This window comes from Agelaius tricolor, unplaced genomic scaffold (assembly GCF_023055355.1).
Source record: "Agelaius tricolor isolate 1412-34295 unplaced genomic scaffold, bAgeTri1.0.p SCAF_4, whole genome shotgun sequence".
In the NCBI taxonomy this organism is placed as follows: domain Eukaryota; kingdom Metazoa; phylum Chordata; class Aves; order Passeriformes; family Icteridae; genus Agelaius; species Agelaius tricolor.
This window is the reverse complement of record NW_027269264.1, coordinates 3,481,300-3,507,045: the sequence shown is the minus strand read 5'-3', so window position 1 is coordinate 3,507,045 and position 25,746 is coordinate 3,481,300. Positions and strand designations below refer to the sequence as shown.

Below are 25,746 nucleotides of genomic sequence, written 5' to 3'. Positions count from 1 at the left end.
ATTCAAGAGAGGAAAAAATATTCTTTATCTCCCTCCATTCCTGCACTTTAAAAGCATTTTGATAGATGTTAGCAGGAGAGATGCAATAAGCATGCTATAAGTGTGTTTTTCCTTGCCTGACCCATTTAACATTTTTTTCCCTATAATATCCTATGGATTCACATTAAGATAGCCATTTCTGTTAATTCCTCCCACAACAGCAGGTGACAGTGAACTGAGTACTTATGGTGAGACCAAATACATTTTTACATCTTTCAAGGCTCTGTATTCATATAGTTCAATTTTTTGTTATTCTCCCACATTATATTAGTAGATTGCTTTTTATGCTTGCCTATACAGTGGATCTTTCTTGAGTCAAAGAATTCCACAAATAATTATCCACATGATGTTGGAAGTCATGGTATAATATAGATGGACAAAATTCACAAAATCCAACTTTGACAAAGTTCCCATCATCTCTAGATACTTGTATTCTGACTGAATTTGGTTTTGTTATCCTATCTTACTAAATCCATAGGCAGTACATGGTTCAGTTTTACACTGAAAACTGTATCTTTATTGAATTAAAACAAATCACAGACATAATTAATACCTTTTTTTTTAAAATCACATGCTCTATTTCTTTGTCTAGCTACTGAGGGACTAGTTTGGAGAAAATAAATAGTTCAAATTCTTTCCCTTGTGCACTTTTCAAAGATTTTGACATTTTTAAAGAACTACCTCTAGTTAAAATTTTATGGGAAAAAAACCTAGTGTAATTTAGTGCCTAAGGAATATCCCAGATGCAGAAAGGGTTCTTATGTTATGGCTGTTCACAGCTCATGAAGGAAGCCTGATAGAACAGAAGTGATTCAAAGAAGGACCTAATTTCAACATGTTTATCTTCCAGCACTTCCCCATGAAACTGGAGTAAATCTTGTGGGCTGGCATTCAATACTGAGACATTAAAATAGATTTTCTTTAAACTGGGTTAATAAATGTGACATTCTATCCTGAGCAGACTGAAGGAACATAAGTGATGCAGAGGATACATTTTATTAATATTTAACAGAAAAATTATGGCATATATGTTTTTAAGTTAGGAGAAAATAACCACCCTTTTCTTTTCACAAAATCACTGAACAAAGGATTTGCCAGATAAGAAAAGTAACATTTATTGCCATCCTCATTTTGTACATTACAAACAACATGCAAGGAAAATAGGTTTGGATTCCATAAAACTCTGCTCTACTTTTACCTCGAAAGGAGAATAAGATAGTTTTAGGTGTGTCTTTAGCTTCTTGGCTCCATGCCTAGAGTTCTGCTTCACAAATAATCAATCCTGAACTTTGTTTACCAATACGTAAATCCTTATGAGAAGTATCTGTGGATTGACAGAAAGGGATGGCTTTCATGTTATACATATGGTATGTATGATTTTGAATCAATTTGGTGGAGAAGTAGGACAAGTAATTGGTGCAAAGGGTGATGTTGCCCCAGTCTTGACTTGGATTCAGTGACCTGAATCCAGAAGTATGCTTTTTCAGAAGTATGTTTTTTATTTTGTGAGACCTTGAGGTGTTTTTAAAGGAATAACCTGTTTTTAAAAAAGTGGAAGAATATAATGTCATTATTATGTCAGAATATAATGTCATCATACCACCTCCAAAATTAGTTTTTATTTTTTTTCCTTTAACTGAAAAGTTTTTCAGCTCCTGTGCAAATGAACTAGAACTCTACCATTTGGAACATAAGCAGCCAGAGTGACTTTCTCATCATAACCATTAAAAATCTGTCTAAGAGTTACGGAAAGAACATAATATTCAGTTATGTATGGAAGCATTTTGAAAAGAGATTATCATACTGTTCTTTTAGGATGAAAAGTATGAAAGATGAAAATCTGTCTTTCACAATTGAGTGGAATGCAAGTTAGTGGCATTGTACTTTATCTTAGGCCATTGTTTTAATTTAACTTATGATTTATTTTGAAGACTTTAATGAACATTTTAAATAGTATATGTCCAACATTCAAGCCTCTGGCAATTAATTTAAGCTTTCTTCCACACAATTTCATTTGTCAAGAAAAAGACAGTTTTACTGTTTCACTGCCTCCCTAACTTGTATGTGGATAAGTGGAATATTCCTTTAAGGACACATTCTAAAGAGAGATGGAAAATAAATTACGGTTGTATTTTATCATTCACCAAATTAAGATGTAAACATCTTTTTGCCTTGTAAATTAGTTGCTTTTGGTTGGAAAGTTTCACAATGATTTAAAATTAATCAGAACATCCAGATCTTGTTTGACCTAAAAGGATTTACAGAACTTTTGCCTTTGATAAATAGCCCAAACTTCAAACAAAATACCTGCACCAGGCAACAGCAAATTATTTTTTAATAAATTTATCTGAAATACTAACAACTGGAGGAAACTGGGATGTAGTTTTACATCTATAATCTGTAAAGTGTTCCCATGGCTTCTATTCTCATACAAGAATAACTACAAAGATTTCATGGTGCAAAAGAAGCCCTTCCAAGTAGGCAAGCATCTGGGGCTTTTTTTTTTTGTTTTGTTTTTTGTAAGAGAAAAGTGATTAAATTTAAAAGTCTTAACATTTCTTATATTACTGCTGTGGCTGACTCTCATGCAAAATCATTTCTGTGATTCATGTACATTTTATGATTACTCATGATTTCCTGCATAGTTTTCAAATCTTAGTGACTCCATACATAAAATAAATAGCATAAACAAAACAGCATGATAAAATCACTGCTTTGTGTGAGTGCAGTTTATTCTACTTGTAACACTTGGCTGAGATATAAGACGTTTTTTCCAGAAGGAAAAGTGCCATCTACTGAATCACCAAAACAAAACTTTGCAGCATCTTGATAGATTTTTGTGAGAGGGGTCCTTCCCAATTACTGCAAGCCTTACTCAACTTGCAAACTTAATTAATTGAGATCCTCACTGACACAGTGATATGGCACCTTGCTAAGTATGTATTTAATATGTTGTGTGGGTTTTTGCATTCTTTTTTTCTTAAGTGTTCCTGGATTTCAAGTGTTAATGGAAAATCAGTGAACTGCACTTTGAATGTCGTAAGATTTCTGCTTTTAAAATAACTTTTGTCCCCAAAATTTCTCGGGGGACTTCTTGAGCATCCTCTGCATCACTTTAACATCCTATAGAGGTCGACTTCCGGTAGGGATTTACTTTTATTTTGCCTGATTAGCCAGTTCGGGTTTGGTGAAGGTATGGACAGAAAGACTATAAAAACAATAAACTGAAATTACTAAGAGATAACTTTGCTGTGGGAAAGGACTTATTAGTTAACTAAGACATGGTTTGGCAAAGTATAGAACATTTTCCAAAGGCATTAAATTGCTTTAAAGACCAATAGGACAATAAACTTTATTCAGGACTTAGAAGTGCTGTGAGTATTCTTCAGGGCTCAGCAGCAGAGACTTGAATGAAGTGCCACTGTATAACCCTGCACAGCTCTTAGAAGAATGTCACTATAGAAGTGGAAGGATTGGGAAAGTGAACATGATTAATATCTTCAAAAGTTTGGGAAGTCTCCAAAGATGGTCACAGGCTTACAGGAATTGGATAACCACAGGATTACGGGTAAAGTCTTGTCATGACTTAAAACTAACTGATGATATAGAACAGGAATCAATTATTTCTTCTTAAAATTAAAAATATTTAGCAGTGAGACATGGCAACACTTTATACAGAGATGATCTATAAAATGTTCAAATTACTGTGTCTGTAGCAAATCTGGTAGCAATTTTGTGACAATGATAATTATTTGTACAGTAAGAAAACTGCCCCTTATCTATTTAAGCCATGTTGTGTGTAGCCAGGTATACTGTCATACAGCAACCTTAACTTCTGTCACAAAATAGGCTTTTTTCTCTAATTATAAACTGGATGTGTGCTGGTTTCTGCATAGATAATTCCACTGATAGACATTTTCATAAATGTTTTATTTTTTTCTGTTCATACACTACCCCTGAGGAATAATATTCAAACACATTAATTAAATCTTATTCAACAACTTGTGGGTTGCTTTCTTTCTAATTTAGTGGTGACTGCAGTTTGGAAATTCTGACTTAGCCAGCTTCAAAAATCATATGATGTTGTTGCTCATATAGAAACAGTTAAGTAAAAATAACCAGAGGGAATGATTTTGAAAGTCAGTGTTGGAAGAGCTTTCACTTGGTGAGATGAAAAAGAAATCTCTCATTTGACTTGAGAAAAGTTGAGAGGAAAGACAGGGGCTCTTCTTCAACATGACCTCCTTGAAATTGTTTGAAACATCTTTGGGGAAAAAATTAAACTCCATTCCCACTAACATTCATAATTTCAGCCAAATATCACAAATTTTATAGTGGCAAAATGTGGAAAGATAATTACACTTTATCCTAGGCAGTAACAGGTGCTGTCAGGCCCTCTCTATTCATATCCCAGTCCCACAATCTTCCCAGAGACAAACTGTGCATCACCAAGTGGGATTTTTACCACGTGCAGACACACTGCTCTGGGCAAGGTTGCTTTTCCTGTCCTGCTTTAGCTAGGTTAAAACATCTCAGGCTGCCAAAACTCTTAGAAACATTTACAACATCAAAGTCAGCTGCAGCCATGCAGGGTGGTGTTCAAATCAGGACTTGGCTGCATGCCCTCTTCTTGCTGTTCATAGCTAGTGGAAAATAGAAATACCTAAACCAACTCCTTTTAGCTTCTTTTGCAGTAAAATGGAAAACCACCAGAGGTTAGTTATATCTTACAATCTCTTCATTTTGCTTCACAGATCCATTTCTGAAGAGTGGTAGGGGAAGGATGTGTTCAAAAGCGGCACTGGCCAGTACTTCAGAGAAAGAGCCTCATAGAATATTCGTGAAAGATACTCTGGCACATGTGCCTCATTTATTTCTATATAGCGTGATACACAACCTTTACTTCCCAACCAGAACAGGGTGTACTGATCATTGTGTTTCTGCAGCACAGTTAATACAGGTGAGTAGGGACATAAAAGTGCCTTTTACTGATTTGGTGACATTTACACAACACTGTCCTTCCATAGCTCATTCCTTAGTCCAAACCGAGCCATGTACGCTCCAGACGCGCCAAATCGGTCGCTTAACAGCACAGGGGTGTGAGTGCCACCCCTCCAATAATGACTTTTATCAGCAGAAACAGGCACTGCTGCTGTCTTCTTCAATGAGCCAGCTACGAAAAGTGTTTCCTTTTTGGGGGCTGTTTTGGCGGGTTTTGACCTTTTCCCCGTCAGACCCGGTGCGACCCGTCCCGCTCCCGCGGACAGCGGCGGGGGGCTCCGGGGAGAGGCAGCGCCGGGCACCCTCTGGGAGATACAGCACGATGCTCTCGCCCCCACGGGCCTTCGGGCGCCGAGGAGAGGGGAGAGCATCTCTTCCGAGCAAGCCGCCGGGCCTCCGCCGCCCCCAGCAGCGCGGGCGGTGGGCGCTCCTCCCCCGGCCCCGCTGTCGCCCGGAGCCGGGGCCGGGCCGGGCCGGGCCGGGCCGGGCCGGGGCGGGCCGGGCGCGGGCGGCGGCGCGGGCGGGGCGAGGCGCAGGCGCGGCGCAGGGCGGGCTGCAGCCGGGCCCCCGCGCCGCTCCGGGAGCCGATGGCAGCTGCACAGCGCGGCCGCCCGGCGGAGCGCGGCGCGGCTCGGCGCCCCCGGCGCGGGATGCGCGGGCGGGCAGGCGGCGGTGGCGGCAGCGGCTGCGGCAGCTCCGGGAGCTGGAGGGACGGGGCCGGGCGGCCGGCGGCCGCCGCGCTCGCCTGACCTACGTGCCCCGCTGGCCGCGCCGGGCTGCCCCGAAGGATGTCCGCCCAGTCCAAGGGGACCGCATCCTCCTCCTCCTCGCCGTCCGAGGGGCCGCCGGCAGCCTCCAAAACCAAGGTAAAGGAGCAGATCAAGATCATCGTGGAGGATTTGGAATTAGTCCTGGGGGACCTGAAAGATGTCGCCAAGGAACTTAAGGAGGTGAGAACGAAGGGCTGCGCGGTCGGATCCCCTGTCTGCCCCGTATGGGGCAAGCGCCCCACCGCCCGCAGGCCGGGGTCCGGCTTCCCCCGGAGCTCTGCTGCCGCCCCCAGGCTCCTTTTACAGCTTCTTCACCGCGGGTCGAGCAACTGGTGTCCAGGTCGGGCACGGGGCAGCTCCCGGCCGTGCCCCGGGGCGGGCGGCTGGGCATGGCTGCGCTGCCCGCCGTCCCGGAGCGGGCTGGAGCCCCGCGCCCCGGGTGCCGTGCGCCCCGGGACCGCTCCCCGCGACTGTGAGACGGCTCTACTCGGGGACTTCCCACCTCAGGGCACCCCTCAGAGTTTTTATTTTTCCCGGGGGGAGCCTCTCCTGACAGGTCGCTGTTGGACGAGGGTGTTCAGGGGAGCTGCGGGACCCGCAGCAGTGCCCGATTCCGGGCTGAGCCGCGCTGGCGTCCCGGGGCTGGGAGAGAAGTCACGAACGACCCCGCTGCCGCTCCAGCGAGTTTAAGTTTTGGGCTGCGCGGTGCAGCGGCGTGCTGGCCCCGAGCAGCAGCAGCAGCAGCCCCAGCCCCAGCCCCAGCCCCGCTCGCACCTGCCCGGCGGTGAGCGCTGAGGCGCCCCGGACCCCGCACCCGCCGCCCTAGGCGCGGCGGCACCGGCGGCGGAGGCTGCTTCAGCCGCTGCAGCCTGCTTCACCGGGAGCTCAGCGCCCTGCTTATCGGCCCTATCTGGCAAGATTGCCTTCGCAATCTCTTTTTTGCTGGTGGCGGGTGTCATCTCCTCTAGGTTAATCTGCAAGCAGAGCGCGATTACCGCGGGCATGTTCGTGAGCAGGGAAATGCAGTAGCTGAAGGAAAAGAATTTGGCTGTCCTTTTGGAGATTTCCTCTTTATCTTGATTTTGCTACACAACTGGTCGACAGATGGTTGGATTATGCACCGAGATTCAAGTCTAGAATCTCTGTGTATTGCTTTATAATCCTATATTTGACATTTGTAATAGGCTTCAGTTTTTTGCCATCATATATTTTTCTATTTTAACAACATTGTCAACAAGTTTCTTTCAATAGTCCTTTGCCATCTGAGGCTGTCTGAAATTCACCCAGTGCTCTGTATAATGTTGGAAGATGTATAAACACACAGCTCACTAATCACAGCTGTTAGGCTCTTTTTTCATTCACAATTCCAGGTTCCTCCTTTTTTCTTTTTAATATATCTATAATTGTTCTTTTTCTTAATGTTCAGCTGTCCATGCTTTGTAATTTTTTGAGGTATTTTGAAATAGAAATAAACAATATTTATAGAGCAGCTCTTTAAACGTTTCTAAGACCGATAGCGTAAACTGGCTTCTGTTGCTGCAGAAGCACATTTTCAGGACCTGGAAAGGATGTAATGTGTTCTGTCCCATGAATGTAAATCGGTCCCTGCACGTAGTCAGTCCTAGCTTTCTTTTAGTGAGCAAACAGGATCTCTGTAAGTGGAGATCATATATCATCATTTACTGTGGCATATTTTATCTAAGCAAACTTGTCTGTTCTGGTTGACTGAGTCTGTAAAAGAGAACCAGATTTACCTCTGCTTGATAGGGAAACTTGTAGAGAAATGGAGCTGTAACTCTCTTAAGTACTGTGTACCTGTTGAAGGGTGCAAGGATTGCCAATAGCATCTGTTTTGAGAAAATGAAGGTGTTTTTATAGAAAGGGTAGTTAAATCTTGTTTCTGACTACACATGAGGTTTTTAGTAATGCTTTTCACCAAACATGTCGTACAAAGATAGTAGCTCTGATACTCCAACCACTATGAGTCGCATACATATACATCTGCTACTTTTGTGTAACATTTATTTTGGAAAGTCTGCAAAAGTTTGCCATCTGAGTGCCTTTAGTTTGTCTGCCTTTATAAGATGGGCTAAATCTGCACAAAAACTCTTGACATAACTGCGTTGTATACTTTTTATGTAAAAGTGAGTTAATTTGTGATATTATAAGCTGATAACCAGTCTTTTTCTCAGGTGGTTTGTAGGTGTTAGGAAGGAATGATAGGCTCTTTGTTGAAGCTTACAGGAAGTTAGTCTATAGTCAGTTTTGGTGTATTACACATAGAAATATGACTGTGCTTCATTTAGGTTCCCTACTGTAGCACCAGTCAAGATGATGAAATAGAGGATGTAAGTTCACACTTTCCACTTTCACTGCAAATTCTGTATTTCTGGAAATATTGTTGCTGCCTTTTTTTTTTTTTTTCCCAGGCTGTTTGCTGCAGCCCAGCTGTTGAGCTGCAACCTTTTCTGTTACATTTTTTTTTTTTTAAATGAGTGATATTGTATACTGGAAACAGCATTTCAATTTTTTTATTACTATTTAAAAAGTTTTCAATTCTGCTACAGTGGGAGGGCATGAAAGTTTTTTAGCCCTTTTTTGTGTAGTTCCAGTAATATTTATTCAGTTGTGGTGTAGAAAATACAATGGTACTGTAACTTTTTTTTGTTTACATAATTTACATAATTTTTAAAACACATTCTTTTCTTTTCATGCCTACGTATTTGTTACCCTTAAATATAAATTATGATTATTCTTAATGGAGCACTTAAGTTATTATGATAGACTTCATGGCTACCTTTCAGTCTTCTTTTTTAAGATTCATGGTCAAAGTACTGTCAAAATGAAACACCATTTTGTTGCTTCCAAATGAACTGCTCTCTAGCAGTAAGTAGCATGGCTATACAGCATTTATGTTTTACTGCATTTAGCTTGTTATGCTTCACTTACATTAATATATTTGCATCTGCCCTTTGTTCTGAACCTTTTTCTGATTGGTTCTTTAACATTTTTTTATGTTTTTAAAAAGAGGAGATTGAGGAGTGAGTAGAGGATGGCACGTTAAACCCAAGTGGGCAAACCATGAAGTTTATAAATATTCTCTAGAAGCATGTGACTAAATCATGCAGATTAAAAAAAAATACATTTTAAGAATTACTGTGTCTCAGAAGTGAAACATCCCTTTCTTCCCTCCCTCTCTCCCCCTTATTTATTGTTCTGGTCTGATTAGGCTAAGGTAACCACAGAAGATTTAGGATGGACCAGGGGGGTGACTCGGAGGCATGGAAGGAGGGAGCAGTGCTGAGTCCAGAGTCTGAGATGGTGTATGGCTAGCCTTCTCTAGAGTGCTGTTAATTTAGGAGAGGCTTGGATGGACCCTTTTGTCTCCTTGTGTGGGTGTGTGGCAGCAACGGGATGTGGTTTTGCATTGAAAAATGGATTTGAAATGGTTTAAGTTGCTGTTATTTAATGAATATTCCAAAGAAAAATCAAAAGGGTGCTGGAGGATTGAGTAACACTTGCTATTCCTTTAGTCCAGACTATTTCAAAATTAAGTTGGTGGAGCCTTAAGCTTCGGTTGTCCTCCAGAGGATTGAATGAAAGACCTTTTTCACTGGAGTTTGTATACAAAAATGGTTATTATTAAGTCTTTTTTTGGAACTGATACTTATCTCTCTGGTACCTAAGTAATGTACTATCGGAAAACAAAAGATGTGTGCTAATTAAACTATTGTAGAATGCATTATATAGCCCTCTGATTACTTTGGAAGGGATTGTAGGGGATATACATGTACACCTGTGGACAGCATGGCACAGAGATTTATATAACCTTATAATGATAATATATTTTTTAAACCTTCCTTGCATTCACATTTTATGGTAATGTTACACATTTCTGTGGTCTTGTGCTTGTTTTCATGAAGGAAATACTTAACTAAATAATTTGATAAATACTTTTTGTAATAATAAAAATTCATCTTGCAGAACAAATTCCTGGAAGTTATGTGTGAGGCATTTGCATAGCTTTTAATTGGCTAAATATGCTCCAACCTTTTATCGAAAGGAAGCAGCTGTGTAGCTATTGCCAGTGTTTAGAATACTCCAAAATGGAGGTGCAGGGGAAACAGAAGCCCTCACAGGCATTGCAAGTACATCAGTGAATTTCCAGTCATTTGAATCTACCTCCTCTGCTTTGAATCCTGTGAAAATGTCTTGCTGACAGAATGAGTACATTATCTTCTGTCATATAACTGATGTGTTTATTTTCTGTAAAGATATATATAATTTCAGCATTACTTAATAAATAAATATTTTCTAAGTGATGATGAGACTAGCAGATATCAACCCCCTCCCCCAAAACACCATGACAAAGTTTGTTACAGGATAAACGACCTGATTCCATAAGCAGGCCACTCATCACTCTCTTAAGTGAAGGGTGGTCATGTGTTCTGTGGTTTTAATTTCTGGATCAGGACTGCAGAAGTGTACTACAATTTCAGCCGCCAGTTTTTTCCATTCTATTTCTGGTTTTGTGTTCTGGTAACTGTCCAGATGGCAGAAGGTACTTCAAGTTCTTGCCCTGTTAAACCAGAAACTAGGAGGTGTCAGGCCCACCAACAGGACTGGAGCAGCAATACTCAATCACGTATGAGTATCTCTGATGTGCAGGCAGTGAAGGCGCCAAAATAAAAGTGTTTTGGGTTCACATTGCTGCATGAAGATGAGGTGGGGAGTTATTACAGCATAGGTACAGGAAATACTATATAGAAAACTAAGGATAGGTAGAAAAATGGCAAAACATTTTAATCCATTCCTTCTTCTCCTGCTTCTTGCCTCTTCGGATTCTGTCCAGGTGTCAAGGACCTGCCACTCTTTTTTGCTAGGTAGTGGCAGTTGGAGCTTCTTTTGCCTATGTGTTCCTACCATTAGAAATCCAGTTAAATGCAGATGACCTACTTGTACCTGGATGAGGGATGCAGGCCCTCTTAACAGTGTTCCTTCTGGAGTCTTTTTTTCCATGCATGCACTGGCTGCATATGCAGATCCTGGTCAGTAAGGTGTGTGAGGGACTGAAGCTTTTTTGTAAATTTTTTTGCTGTGGCTGGGATTGGGATCCAGTTCATGTACCAGGATCAAGGTGTTGCATGAATAAAGGCTAAATAAATTAGCATTCCAAAATTTACTAATCTCTCCAAGATTATCAGGTTTTTTTTTCTTCTTTATTATTGCACTTACTCATTTGTGCCTGATACAATCATGTACTATACCTGGATGTTTGACTGCAGAATATGATTCATTGTGTAAGAGAAGCACTGCACAGCAACTTTATTGTGATCTGCCCAGGGGTCCAAAGAGGGCCATAAAAAGTCATTGCAGATAACTGTATTGTATTTTTTCTTTCCATTTATTTCTTGTGGTCTGTGAAGAATTTATACAGTTGTAGACAATAAAACCTGCAATGAACTAAGATAAAACTCTTATGCTAGTAGTGTCAATTAAACTAATAGAGCTAAATGGTAACTGTGAACCTTGAAAAACGCCATGTGTTGAGGTGGTCAGAAACATTTATATACTGATGCATGGCAGGGCGAGGTTGCTCCACATCTTGATTTGTAGCCATGTTTACCAAGAGTCAGTAATTGTATTGTGTAACCCCATGAAAAGAATACCTATACAGAATTGCTTATTGATATTAAGATACTTGACAGAGGGAAACACGCTGCTAATTTGTGCTACCTATTTTATGTTTAAACTCATGTTAGCTACTTCATTCCTTATATGTAATACTGAACTCTCGATAGCAATGTGTATTGTGCAGTCAGGAGATAAATAGAGCATATATAAATGCAGTTTTCAAATAAAAACAGTACCACAGTGGAAATATGTATATTTTTGTAAACTTTGAATTTCACACAGTCCGTGCACTGCTGACTGTGATAGAGGAAACAGAAACAGTGAGGCACAAACTTCAATCTGTTGCAGTCGAGTTTTTTCCATTGACTTTGGAAGGAAGAAAACTAAGTGATGAAAATTAATTTTGGGTTGCATAATTTGTATTTAAACTTCAAAATTTAGAGAGTTTAGTTGCTGCTACACATGTGTACGAGTGCATTATGCAACATCAATGACTTGGTTGAACAGGATCATTGACGCTTTGAAGATTTTCGATGTTTTCTTCTGGCAGTGGTACAATGTTTCTGTTTGCATTACTCACCTTGGACAAAGTTCTGGAATACCCCTCCTACTTCCAGTAAAAAAATTCCAGCCAAATTACTGCATATGTTGTACACATGTGTTGTGTACAACTAATTAGTACTGCTCTTGGGAGAACTGTGGGAGAGGTGCAGATGTTGTCCCTGAGTTTAGAGTGGTTTCCCAGAGTGCCTGTTTCACAATACCTTTGTGAATGAGCATCACTATTCTCTTCCAATTTTGCTTCCTTTCAGAGTTGCAAAATATTGATGGCTCATAGTCTTCTCTTAATGTTACAATTGTTCTTTGAAAGGCTGGTGAAAAAAACTAAATGTTCAGTAACCTCACAGGGTTATGTGTATCTTGTGCAGGTTTCTCCCTTTTCTTTTTCCTGCTTCAGCAGAGGTTGCTGGTGTGAGGCAGAGAGAGTAAAGGGGTCTAATTTGCAAATGGATTGCTTTCTTTCCCACATAGCCTGTGCCTGACAGCCGTGCAGATTACTGTTAGCCTAGTTACCGATAGGTAGATAGGGCTTTATTTTTCTTTAGTAGTAGTTGGACTTTTTGTTTGCTGGTTTCTTGTTTGTTTTTAATAGAAGCAGCAAATTGCAGTTAATGTACATTGTTTTCTTGATGAGTAAAATGCTACCTCTTATTTAGGTATGAATATGTGATAAAGGGCTACAGCCAATACGTACCTCCTAATTACAGCTCCTGTCCGTCTCTACACAAAATTGACTGGTCATTCTTGGTGCTGTGACCTGCAGTGCTTCAAAATGCCATTTATTACTGTGCGGGGAAGAAGAAAAGCAGACCCTGTCGAAAGGCTGAGAAAATCCTCCAGCAGATCTCTCACTACAGCTTCCCTCTGTCAGGGTGTGTGTGTTGGATGAGTGGTGTGACAGGGCTTGGTGGCTGAGCTGCTGCCGTTCAGGCTTAGTTTGGAATTGTTGCAGTACAGCTGATGTGAGGCAGTGAGGAGCAATTGCCTCTGAACAGCAGTAGTACCATCAGTTGTTTCTTCTGCAAAAACTGTAGTGTGTTCATGCTTCTTTAAAGGTTAACAAACACATCCGTTGTTTCATGCAGCATATGCCACATTGCATTATGAAGACTGAGAGCACTGATGTTGAATCATTTCCAGATTTCATTGAAGATTATTTCTCAGTAATGTGAAAAATCCTGTAATTTTAAAACGCTTTTAATTTTTTCCCCTTACTTTTTTTGATAAATCCACAGTCATTATTCCAGTGTTGGACCCATGGTGGTATTATGTTCTTCTGTTTGTTATGGTCTGTGACTTCAGTTCTTTGACTGAAGAGTTTCCAGATAGAATCAGGGTAAGATATCCTTACTTCCAGTGCAATCATTTGCCTTGTAGGTAGGAGAAGAGGATAAAACTCAATACCTAGGAAAAGAGTGTGAGAAGTTTATTATGTATTTATTAAGTTTATTAGGTGAGGAGAGCTGCAGCAGGTTCTTAGACTTCAATGCAATATGAAAAACTTGATTTAAGCTTTTCATTCAGCTGCAAAACATGAGAAAAGTGTACCAAAATTTTGGTATCTACTAACATTTCATACTTTACTAGAAATGTCACTGTATTAAAGCAGGCAGCTTATGTTGCCTAAAAGAAGTAGAATCTATCAACTTAACAAAGTGAAAGTATTAAGAAATTGTTTGGACTTGCTTCTCCATTATAATTTCTTGGTTCATAGCTATGTAACAGTGTCCTTTCTGTATAAAATTATATGTGAAAATATGAAGCATCAAGGTCAGTATGTTTTTTCTTTACGGCAATGTAATAAAAAAAAATGTAGTTCATTCTTTGAATGCTTTTTCATTGGGATTTTCAGCTAAATAAATGACTAAAAGTTCAGTAGTTACTGGACACAGAGTTGAACAGATATTTGATTTCTTAATACAGAACTACAGACTGGTTGAGATTCAGAAAGTCATCTAGAAATTGCCCAAATTATCCATGCAAGAGTCAACTAGAGCAGGCTGCTTAGGATATTGTTCTTGAATATCTTCAAGGATGGTGACTCCACAACCATTTTGGACTGCCTATTTCAGTGTTGAATCACCCTTTTTTTGGTCTTGTGTTTAGGCTGAATTTCCTGTATTTGTAATTGTGCCCCTTGTTGTGCTCCTTTACTCCTAATCAAGTATGTAATATATGCTTCAGCCCCTTCCAACCCCTTTTCTGGACTAGCTCCAGTGTGTTCAGATCTGTCTTGTGCTTGAGAGCCCGGACCTGCACACAATATTTCCGATTTAGATTCAAAAAATCAGGTATACATATTTAGTGAAAATGCTAGGCCACAAACATTTGCTTCTGTCAATAAACATTTCTTTAGCTGAAATTTTAAAATTAGCAGAAGAATATATAGTGTACTTTTTCATCAAAATTGCAGTAATAAGTGGTTGTGTACTTCTTACTGCCTGTGATCCAAAGACAGATTTTATTAAAATCAGACAGAATAATAAACAGCAGATTTGTAGCATAGCTCCCTGTATGAATATAACAGATGCGTACATCAAGGGCTCAGAGCTGGTGTTTGAGGGTGCAGTCACTGGAGCCTCCATGTCATGTTAGGCAGTAATGGTTGGAAGGAAAGGCTGCAGCCCCTTCTGCTTTTATAGGAATGCTACTGCTCTCATAACATCTCTACACTAAACTGATATATGCTTTTCCTCACCTTCAAAAGAAATTGTCCAGGCAAATGCAACATTTCAAGTTTGTGAACAATTCAGATTAATTTTGCCTGTCTGCTTAATTTTCACTTTCATTTTCACTCTACTAATCTCTTAATAATCCTTCCATTCCTCTGAGGCTCTTTGTTTTCTTTTCCTAGCCCTTTTCCTCTTTCTCCCTCCTAACAGGTTCAGGTGTTAGTGTAACTTTATTTACCTCATTGCTAGGAGCTGTCAGACGTCATCTGTTTTCCTAAACTTTAGAGTGCTTGTCTCTCCACTCTTGAAAGTTGATGCACGAAAGTCAATATCAGAACTTCAAGATAGTCCTAACATTTTCAGGTGACTCTGACATTTATCTTAAAATCTAATTTGTTCTCCTCTCGCATCTTCTGTGTGCTGCTAGGAGATTCTTATGTGTAGTCTCATTGTTAGTAATTGTTTTTAGTTCAGTTTCTAATCTAATGTTACAGAAAGTGAAAGTTGTTTTTTTTGTATTCAAGTTAACTGTTATTACAGCAGAAAAAGCCAACCATGATAGATTATTTAACGTTGTTTTCTAAAGTTTGCTTGATCTTTTCTCAAAATACTACATATCTGTTCTCTTAAAAAATGATTTTCAGTTACCAGTTAAAGTGTACTTTATTCTTTGCACGTTTTTGCTGACAATTGCAGAAACACTTTGAATGAGGTAAGTTCATCATAGCAGATGGTCTCTGCTAGTGCTAAGAAGTTTTATCTGTGATATCTAGGGTGGTCCAGTCTAGAATTATTTGGCTTTCAATGCTTATAGGTAATTTTATGGCATGTTTTAAGGTTCAGTAAAACTATGGCATTTGGATAAAGAAATAACCTGTGTATGAACACACTATTTAGATAACTTATTAAGACTGGAACACTATACAACTATATCTATCTCTGCTGAAGTAATAACTTTCTGTTCCTTGAAATCAAAATACAGGTGGTGGGATGAACCTGAAAGACTTAGAGAAAACTGGTTTTTGACTAGTCTGTGATCTTCCTGCTCAAGCAAAAGAGGGAGGAGATTATGGTTGTTAGTATTTCTTGTTCCCTGTTGACAACTGATTTGCATGTGCTTGTTTTTCAGTTGGTGATTATTTGATTATGTCTACTAAAGAAAAATATAGTAAAAAAGAATGCTTGAATTGTAAGGACTTAAGTCATATCCAAACACTTATTTATTTTGTTTAAATTCCTTAAATCTTAGCAAGCAGAATGTTCTCTGATGTGATACAGCTTTGATTTTGATAGAGCTGTGCCATCTTGTATTAGATTGGCTGTTGTCCTTAAGCAGTGCCAGTCATTCCAGACACTTGATGTATATGTTTGTGTGCAAAGTTGGTGTTTTGGAGTCACATATCTAATTGTAGGAGAAATCAGAACCCCCGTATTCGTATAGACAATAGTGTGCTACAATTACAATGATAAAGTTCTCATTCTTTTATTTAAGCCTGAAATTCATGTCATACAAAAGAATTGTAGTCTAAGATTGATTAAAGCTATACATACATAGAAATTTTACATTTAATATCAGGTAACTTACGGAGATGCTGTTTAAAAAAATCTAAAAATATCTTCTACATTTTAAAAGTTCTTAAAGGTAGTTTTGAAACTTTCTGTTCAATAATGAATCTTTTCTGAGTGTTTATGGCAAGATTGCAAGTACGAGAGGTATGAGCCTTGTGGAAGAAAACAGACTGTATTTCAATGAATGACAGCTGTGTACTATTTCTAGGAGATGAGCACTTGGCAGGCATCATGAATATCTACTTCAAGTTTCTAACGAATGAGAAAAAATTATATCAGCTCTATCAAAGTCAGAGTTTATTCAATGTACATCATCTTAGGAACAGAAGCTACTTTATGATAATTTCAACAGAATATTTAACTTACCTAGTTATTTTTCCCATAATCTGGTAGTCCACTAAAAGTTTTTTCCGGCTTAGAATAAAAACTGTTTCTGAATTTGTATGTTCAGCAGAAATTAGTCAATCAGGGGCATAAAACAGGGTACTAAGATAAAAAATTAATGAATAAACTTCTGGATTTATTCATTCTTTGGGAAAATGTAAGTAAGGTTGATGTGATGCTTTGTATTATGGAGTCAAATGTAGTTAATAATAATCTGTTATGAAGAAAGGAAAATCTCGTAGGTCTTGTGAATAATTTGCTAAATGTGTAATGGGCTTTTGTTTAGATTTCACAGCTTTTGACAGTGACATCTTATGTTTTAGGAGTGATGCCCTGGTGTTGTGTGACAGCTTTTTAAATGGCTTTTGGTTTTTTTATCACAATCTTTTGGAAGAGTGGCAAGGCCAGAGGGAATTTGGAACATTGTTGATCCTTAATTTTCTAAAAATAAAGTTTTCATTTAATAACAGCTTGTTTTGTACAGGCAGAGTACTTCTGCCATGTTCATCTATTATTTCTCAGTTTAATTTACTAATCAAGAATGAGGCATCATTTTTGTCATTCTGAATTACAGATATATGTCTTCCTTAAATGCATGATTCCTCATACACAGTGAAACAAAGGTATCTGTTACATAAATGCTGATACATTGCAATTAAGTCTTGATCAAGTGGATTTTATAATATTAAATGTCTATTTTTGAACAGATTAAATTTTTTCCTTGCTTTTGGTGCAGCAACCATAGGCATGCAACATTTCTATAGAATTCTTCCCTGAAGAGTGTAGTATTAAACTGGTAACCTGTGTGGCTAGGAGATGCAATATCAGCATTTTGCTTTCTCCTGGTTAGTGCTCTAGCAGGTGTATATGTCTTTAGGGTTTTCTTCCAATGGAGGAGGTATTTTATGAGACTTCACATGCTTCTTACTGCAGATTGCCATTTAATGCAGACAGGAAGTTTAGTACTATGTTTTTGTGAAACTCTTTAATCTAGGCCAGTAATTCCATTGGATAAACAAATAAATAATGACAAATAAATAACAATACCGAGATTGTTGCAGTTTCTTTTTGCTAATGTTGCCACTCAGCTCTGGTAGCTCTTGAATATTTCTTCATGTAGTTGTTCATGTATGTTGGTGCCTTAGTAAATAATTTTTTTTTTAATTTCTCTGGTAGATTCTTTCCATATTTGATGAAAAAGAGCTTTTCTAGGTCTGTTTTGCTTGAGTTGTTCTTCAGAGGAATGTGTACAATACTATAGGTGTGATCGAATCAGAACTTTGCTGGAACTGTATTTTGCTAGATTCTGACATTTCACTTCTATTTGGTGAGAAATTGCCCTCTGGCAGCCATTCCATGATGAACCCTCGGCAAAGAACTCTATGATTTCTTGACTTCCAGTCTGTAGCACAAAGATACTTAGTTTCTCCTCGTGGTTATGATAATGCACAAAGGGAATTTTATCCCACATCTAAGTATCTGAGAGACTTACTTCATGCCTTGTGTATTGTCTATTAGCTCTCCCGCATCAGCAAATATACTGAGAGCATTTGCAACTTTTGTGATATGCTAATTAATAAAAATAGTGTATGACATCATCCAAAGTCTGGTTAAGGAGTTCCATTACTGTTTCTTCATGACCCAAGTCTACTGTTTGTTGCATATCTAGAAAACATACTAACTATAAAGTGATTAGCAATCCATCTGGACTTCTCTTTTCAGGCAGTGTGTACTTAAATGGTAGAATATTTTGCTGCTATACAATATGAAGAAATATGAGTTTTTATCCATTGAAGATGAGAGCAGACAAAATTAAGGAGAGGGTGTTCTCTAAAGCCATAGAAAAGCATCTCTGTTCTTCAGCATCTCCTTCTACCTAGACTTAGTAAAGCCTTTGACACTGTCACCCACAGCATTTTCCTGGAGACACTGGCTTCTCCAGGAGTGTAGTGGGTGTACTAATTGAAAGGTAAAAAACTGGCTGGATGGCTGGGCCCAGGGAGTGGTGGTGAATGGAATTACTGGTGGCCCATCACCAGTGGAGTTCCCTAGGGCTCAGTGATGGAGCCGGTGCTATTTAATGGCTTCTGTCAACATCTGTATTTTTTAAATGCAAGGCCTCTTTGTGTTTAAGGCTTTAAAATTGTTTATTTATTTCCATCTAAATGTGTTATTCTACTGTTATTGTATGCCAGGGTTTCTATGATTACTTCTTTTACAGGGTCTGAAATGGTCTGTGTGTGTATAATCTTTTATTGAAGCAGGAATTGAGAAGGATTTGTCTGCTTTCACCTCAGGAATACTTGTATATTGCCTCTAGCAGTGCTCATGTTGCAGGTGTTAATGGACATATTAGAAGTTGGGAAGTGCCAGTACCAGTGAATGAATACTTTACTGGACAATGAAGTAGATTCTGTGGGCTAGATTCAAAGACTTCTAATTACCAAGCATTTTTGTGAAAGAATGACTACAGTCCTGTAGTGCTGTTAAATTACTGTTCCAGCAATATATATTAGAGAAACTGAGCTTGCAAGGAGATGAGTTGAAAAGGCATGGAAAAAGTGAAGGAAACATGCTGGTCTGCAGAATCTGAGCAGTGTCTGTATGGTCTGGCAATGAAATCTGAAATGTCAGGACTACAACCTCAGAAGGGTTTTCACTGAAGTTTATCCTTGCTATTTGTTATCCTTGCTATTCTTATTTTTTTCCTACTTCCTGTAAAAACTTGTCTCCATAATCATGAATTGCCACTCTTATTTTCATGAAGGAATATGCTCACTTTTTTTCCACATTGGTAGTCATCTACTATTATTTATAGGCCTATGTTTCTATTTCTTTTGGGATTCTTTTGTCAATATTTTGTTTTTTGGATATTCAAATGTCACATTCTCTTGCATTTTGCATCATTAAGAAAGCATATATTATGGTTCTGAATTTTCTCTGTTTTTTCATACCATGATTATTTTCCAAAATCATATTTCAAAATGCCTTTTTCTATTTTCCCTCTCCTTTCTCCCTCCATCTTAGAGTAAATGCTACTTACAAGACGTAAATTCTGCCCTTATTCTAAGATAAAGTAATTGTTCTAACATTAGGTGTCCTGTCCTGTCCTGTTTTGTTTTGTGGCAACACCTTGATACTCTAATGGGGACAGTTAACTTTCACGAAGTTCCCTGTCTTCCTGTAGGGTTAGGTTTCATTTGGTGTGAAACCGTGGCCACTGAGCAACACCCTGTTGGGACTAGAGTTTCCTATCCAATAATTTTTCCCCCATTTCCGCTCTCTCTAGTCTTGTGGCCTTTATTTCAGGCTCTGGGAAATGTTATATCAGCATACCCCATCAAAAGTAAGAGTAGTAGTAGTTGAATACAGCAGTTTAAGTGGTGTTCTTCTGTGAGGGAGTGACATTGAAAATTTGTCTCTGCATGTTGGCATAAACCTACTCTATCTGTGAAGTAAAATAGTGTCAGAAGGACCAATTTGCTAAAGAACATTGTATGTTCATGTCAAAGAAGCATTGTCCACAATGGCTGGATACATTTACAAATGTAAAAAATGCCATTCTGGAGTTTACTTGGTTTTGTTAATTTTTTTTTTTGCTTTGAGGACAATTGTAATGTAGAAAGACTAGCTGCCAGACGCTTCCCATTATAAAATACCACCTTCAGTTATTTTGTTAAGGTCAAATAGTTCAGACAGAATTTTTCAATGCTGAGTTCTGTATCATGCTGTTATTATTTTTTAAAAAGCCCTCTTTCTTTTAGACTAAGTAGCTGATCTACTTCAGAGCAATAAGCCTGGGAAAACGTCATGGTTTTGATCATGCTTGTCATCTTCATGCTTGAAAGCTTTCCCCCCCACCCCCAACCCCCTGCTGCTTCCTTTCTGTACTCTAGCAAAGAAGTCTAGCCTTTGCTAGAGTGTAGTTTTTTGATCAAAGAAGCCTGTCTGACATGACCAGGGGATGTAAATGTTCCCTCTGAGCTGCTGTAACACGATTCTTTTTTGTCTCCTCTCCTGAGTAAGCCATGCTACTATGGTAGGCTAAGTTGGTGGAGAGATGCATACCTCCAGTGAAAGGAGTAGGTTGAGGATAAACTGGGCTTAGGATATTGTGGTGCACCTAACTTGCAAGTACAGTTGGTCTTCATAAGGGAAGGTTGTCATAGAGGGGTGGAAAATGACTGTAAATGAGATACCAATATGAGAGTAAAGTTGTGACCAGAGGTGTGCGTGTTAGATACCTCTAGGAGGAAGAGAAGTTTGAGAGTTTTGAGTGGAATTCATGTCCTAAAGTCCCTTTTCTTCAGAGTGCTGAATTAAAAGACTCCCAATGTCCTAGATTTTCTTGGACCTTGACCTATAAGTGAGTGAAACCCTCTAGTAAAAGGTGCCTCAGTCTTTCACTCATATCATGAGTGTCAGTTCTCTTGTTTCATTGTGTACTAGTGGTCTTATGGCAATCTACATGACACAACTATCAGTGCAGTATGAAATGATGGAGTTGGTCTCTTCCTCTATTTTGATTTGCATTTTAAACTAGGAGATGCAACATAAACTTAGGTTATGTATTCTAAAAATGGTTTCTTAATTAGTTTTGATGGAGTTTTCAGTTGCATTTCCATAGCTGTTTTATGTAAGCCTTACTCAATGTATTATGTGATAGTTTGTGTTAGTAATTAGCTGTGTGATACTATGCCACTATAATTATTTGATGTAATAGCCCTGCCTTATAGATAGCATGACATTCAGGGCTTTTCTGAATAAAGAATTAATTCTCTATTGGCGTTTTCTGTGGAAAATGTCACTGTGGTGCTGGAAACTCTCATAAATGTTTAATGAATTTGTTTTCATAATACATTCATGAGGTGAGGGGGTTTTATCTCCAGTTCACAGATATAAGACTGGAGGGTGGCAAATATAAATCAGCAAACACCTTATTTTTCTGTGTATTAAGGACTATATGGATCTCGTTACTTCAGCTGAAGTGGGTTTATCATTGACAGATCAGAAAATAAGAAACACACATCTGCAAGATAGGTGCAATTTTGATGTCAGTTATAGCCTATGGTATCACCAAGCTGTGTGACAGAGGCAGGGGTAGTATCAGTATATTTTTGAAACTTATTGAATTGGCTATGGATCTTCCCCCTGCCACCTTTTAGGTATTTTTTAAAGTCTCTTTTGCTTTTGTATCTTCCAAAACAATAATTCAGAGCTCTCTTACAAAAAGATATTGCTTTAGTCTCAGGCCAGCTTAACTTTTGGTGTTCAGTCACATTGGTCTTAGTTGAAAGTCCTAAGTCTGGACCACAAGTACATGTGTCAAGAGCTCCAGTTAAAATTCTAGGGGCAATTTTGTTTATCTGAATTTATGCCCCAATATTTAAGGTTTAGACTCCAGTAGAAAGGACACTAATGACATGCAAAATTTTACTAATTAAGTAGTCCAGGAAAACTGAAACATACATAATGGAAACCAACATCTAAAACCAAATCCCTGACTGAAACGACACTACTGTAAAATGGCAATTTCCAAGATGGTTTATGCAAAACAAATCTACAGCTAGCTGAAATTAGCTAACAGAATTGTGAAGAAGTGTAATAGCTTCTCTGTCTGTTAGCTGTTTTCAGCTGAAGCGCTGTTGAAATCAGTACTCATTAGAGGAGACAGTACCACCAAAAAGCTGACTGTATTTTTGAGAGGATATTTCACCTTTCTATTTAAACAGTCTGGTGTAATGGAAGGTGCCTTGCCTATGAGAGGGAGGGGTGGACTTAGATGACCTTTAAAGTCCCTTCCAACCCAAACTATTCTGAGATTCTGTAATTGTCTTTTCATTATTCTGTGTTCTCAGAACCTTTTTCAGAGAAGGATCCTGTAGTGCTCGTGTAATGTTCACTGGTCTCAAAGGCATCAGGTAGCTATTTTAAAAGTGTTTCAGAATCTGAGGAGTCTAATCAGGCTATGGCAGTATATTCCATTATGGTTGAATAAAGTAACTGCAAATATCCCTTTTAAATGATCTGAATTGCATAGTTTTACTCAATCGACATTTTGTCCTACTGGTATATAATTTTTTCTCTATAGTCTAAATTATATAAATCTCCTTGTTAAAATTTCAATCCTGTTTTATCTTATTTATCAAAGAGAATCTAAACTATTTTCATTAAAAATGTATCATGTTCTTGATAAAATGTGCTCTTGTTTTACCTTGCTAACTAGATCAATAATCTCCTTCAATCATGCTATGACACTCAAAGAGAATATTTTGTTCCTTCCTTATGGATGATCTTGGTCCCTTTCAGAAGAAAAGTTAAAAAAATAGTGCAATTTGCTCATGCTTCATTATAGCATGTACTGTGAAAACTGACTGGTTACATTCTTTTATTGTAATTTTAATTAAGCAAAGCCATCGAGGAGCTAGGGTAGATGCTTCTTAAAATTTAAATTGAAATCCTTGGAAAAATGAAGCATATTGGAAAAAGGATGTACTTACTACGTATTGGAAAATGGATGTACTGTAGGTGAACTATGTAACACACTCTATGTTATTTCCATGGCACATTTGGTTTCCATGCAGTATACTTTTTATGTAGTAAAAGAACACCAAAAATGAAAATACTAATATTGTCCTCTTTTTATCTTTGGTAGTCCCTTATTTCTTCCACTGGATTATATAAACTTTTTTTTTTTTTTTTTGGCAAAGGCAATGAAACTTCTGGTGTAATACTCCATGAGGAAAGACACTGTTTACCTACTGTTCAAAATTGTTTTTCAGTCCTGAATTGTGTTGCAGCATAAACAAGAAGTCAGTGATGTATTATTTTGTTTCACATATGTTGCAAGACTCTTCCCAGCTTCAAAATAAGGGAAAAGGAGGGTTTTTTCCCTAAGTTTTTGTTATATTTAGAGGTGACAAATTGCTAGTTTACATATAGCTAAAATTATGCCTAAGTCAGCAGTTGAAACTGAGAAACAGATTATATTGTTACTGTGTTGACTTTTATATAGCTTTTATGTTTTTATGTTAGGTTTTTTAAGCAAAACAGAGTTTAGCACAGCTTTGATATGTGTGTACTGCTGGCTGTTTTTTGTATACACAAATGTACAGATACACTGTTTTACCTGTTTGGTTTCTTTTAAACATTTCTTTCAAACTGGATCCTTTAGTAACCTTTCTGCATAATCACTGTGACACTGTTCAAGGTCTGGGACGTTCAGAGCAAATTTTTAAACTTTCTTGCTTGACTCTTGATGTCCTTCCATTGCATGTGCATCTGTTCAGATGCTAGGAGGACCATCTTTGCAGTTTCATTAGCTGAATAAGAATTAGTTTAAAATTCAGTGGGAAATAGGAATTGTTGTTACACCAAACATGCAAGACAAGCCTGGCTCTGTCTCTAAACATGAGCTTCAGTAAATTCTTCTCTTGAAAACGATTTTGCTCTCTAAATATGATTTTAAATTTGAAACTAAGCTCTGAAGTTAATAATTTTTCCTTGGTTGACCTAGTTTTGTGTTTTATTACAAGTATAGTGCACCTGGAAATACCTCCCGAAAAAGGATTTTGTAAATTAAATGCTGTGTAACATTATAGCCTAAATGCGGCTCTGCATCTGTGCACTTGGTTTCACTGTATTTCATGACCTCACCAGGGTGTTGTAAAAATAACTGCGGTGAAGATTGTTAAATGCCTATATATTATAGTAATAGGAGCCATGTAAGTGCCTAAGATAGATAGATAGACAGATAGCATTAGTACATTGGAGGTTTCCTTGAGAACACTAACCAGATTAAGTGCCGGTGTTCTCCTATGTAGCAATGTTAATTGCCAATTTTTGGCAGTTGCACAGGCGCTAATTACTTTTTAATAGAACCAATGGAAGAAAATTTTCCACTAAGCTTTTATGGATAATTATTGCAATTTTTTTCCTTCCAGGAGCTTGAAACTTTGCTCTTACAGCATCCATGAGATCTGTCTTGCAGATAAATGGTAGCATTACAGCACATGCAAGATTGTGTTCTATAGCCTTATACCATTCTTGTCTGCCTTTTAAATGATACCATTTAGAACCTTCTCCTCCCTATCAGAATAGTTTCAAACTGTTCAAACAGAAAGTTTGTAGAAATAACACATAAAGACATTGCTTTGTCTTGTTCAAATGCATAGTGTATTTACACAGTGCATTACATAACAACTGCATCTGTAGGGTCTTTCCACTGTAATCAGAGCTTTTGAAGCAAAGTTTTGCAACCATGAGGAATAATCTAGAGGAGTGCTGGGATTTAATGTGCTGAATTTGCCAGTGTCTGTTTCCTTTCTATGGCTCATTGTTTTCTTATGTATTGATGTTGTGTTCTAAATAAAAAGAAAAAATCATTGGACAAATGGTCTGAGAAATACAAGATACAGTCAAGATGCTAAGCATTAAACCATGTCAAGAGGTGAATGTGTGATCAGAGTTAGACTGAAACAGTATTGGTATTATCTTATGTCACCCTTCTGTCAAGAGTTTGTCACAGTTCACTGGGTTTTTGGTGTAGTACTCATGTTTCATAATTTTCATAAACCAATATGTCATGCCTTTTCTGTGGTAAAGCGACTAAACATTTGTGGTTTTGGCTGCTTACCCCAGCATGGCTTCAGTATTCCTCATGGGTAAAATATCTTTGTTGGGTCCAGTCCTGTTTAGTATCTTTATTGAAGACCTGGATGAGAGGATTGCGCCCACCATCAGCAGATTTGCCGATGACACCAAGCTGGGGGAAAGTGTTCATCTGCAGGAGGATAGGAGGGCTCTGCAGAGGCACCTGGACAGGCTTGGTCATTGGGCTGAGTCCAACAACGTGAGCTTCAACAAGACCAAGTGCTGGCTCCAGTGCTGCAGGCTGGGGACAGGGTGGCTGGACAGCAGCCAGGCAGAAGGGGACCTGAGGGCCCTGATTATCAGCTGATGGACATGAGCCAGCTGTGTGCCCAGGTGGCAACAAGGACAGTGGCATTCTGGCGTCTGTCAGCAATAGTGTGGCCAGCAGCAGCAGGGAAGCCATTTTTCCCTTATACTCAGCACTGATGAGGTCCTGCCTTGAGTGCTGTATCCAGTTTTGGGCC

The 25,746-nt window shown here is 38.6% G+C and overlaps 1 protein-coding gene across 8 annotated transcripts in view; it reads left to right on the top strand.

The window, feature by feature from the left end:
• Window positions 1-5,572: 5,572 nt before the first annotated feature.
• Window positions 5,573-25,746, top strand: part of PRR16 (proline rich 16) — a 144,699-nt gene continuing 124,525 nt past the window's right edge. For all 8 annotated transcript variants that reach the window (XR_011678806.1, XR_011678805.1, XR_011678800.1 and 5 more), the window contains exon 1: window positions 5,573-5,990. Coding sequence is in view for 1 of the 8 variants with exons in the window: in XM_071424388.1 (XP_071280489.1) it covers window positions 5,829-5,990 (162 nt within the window). In the remaining 7 variants the exon portion in view is untranslated. The remainder of the gene's footprint in view (window positions 5,991-25,746) is intronic.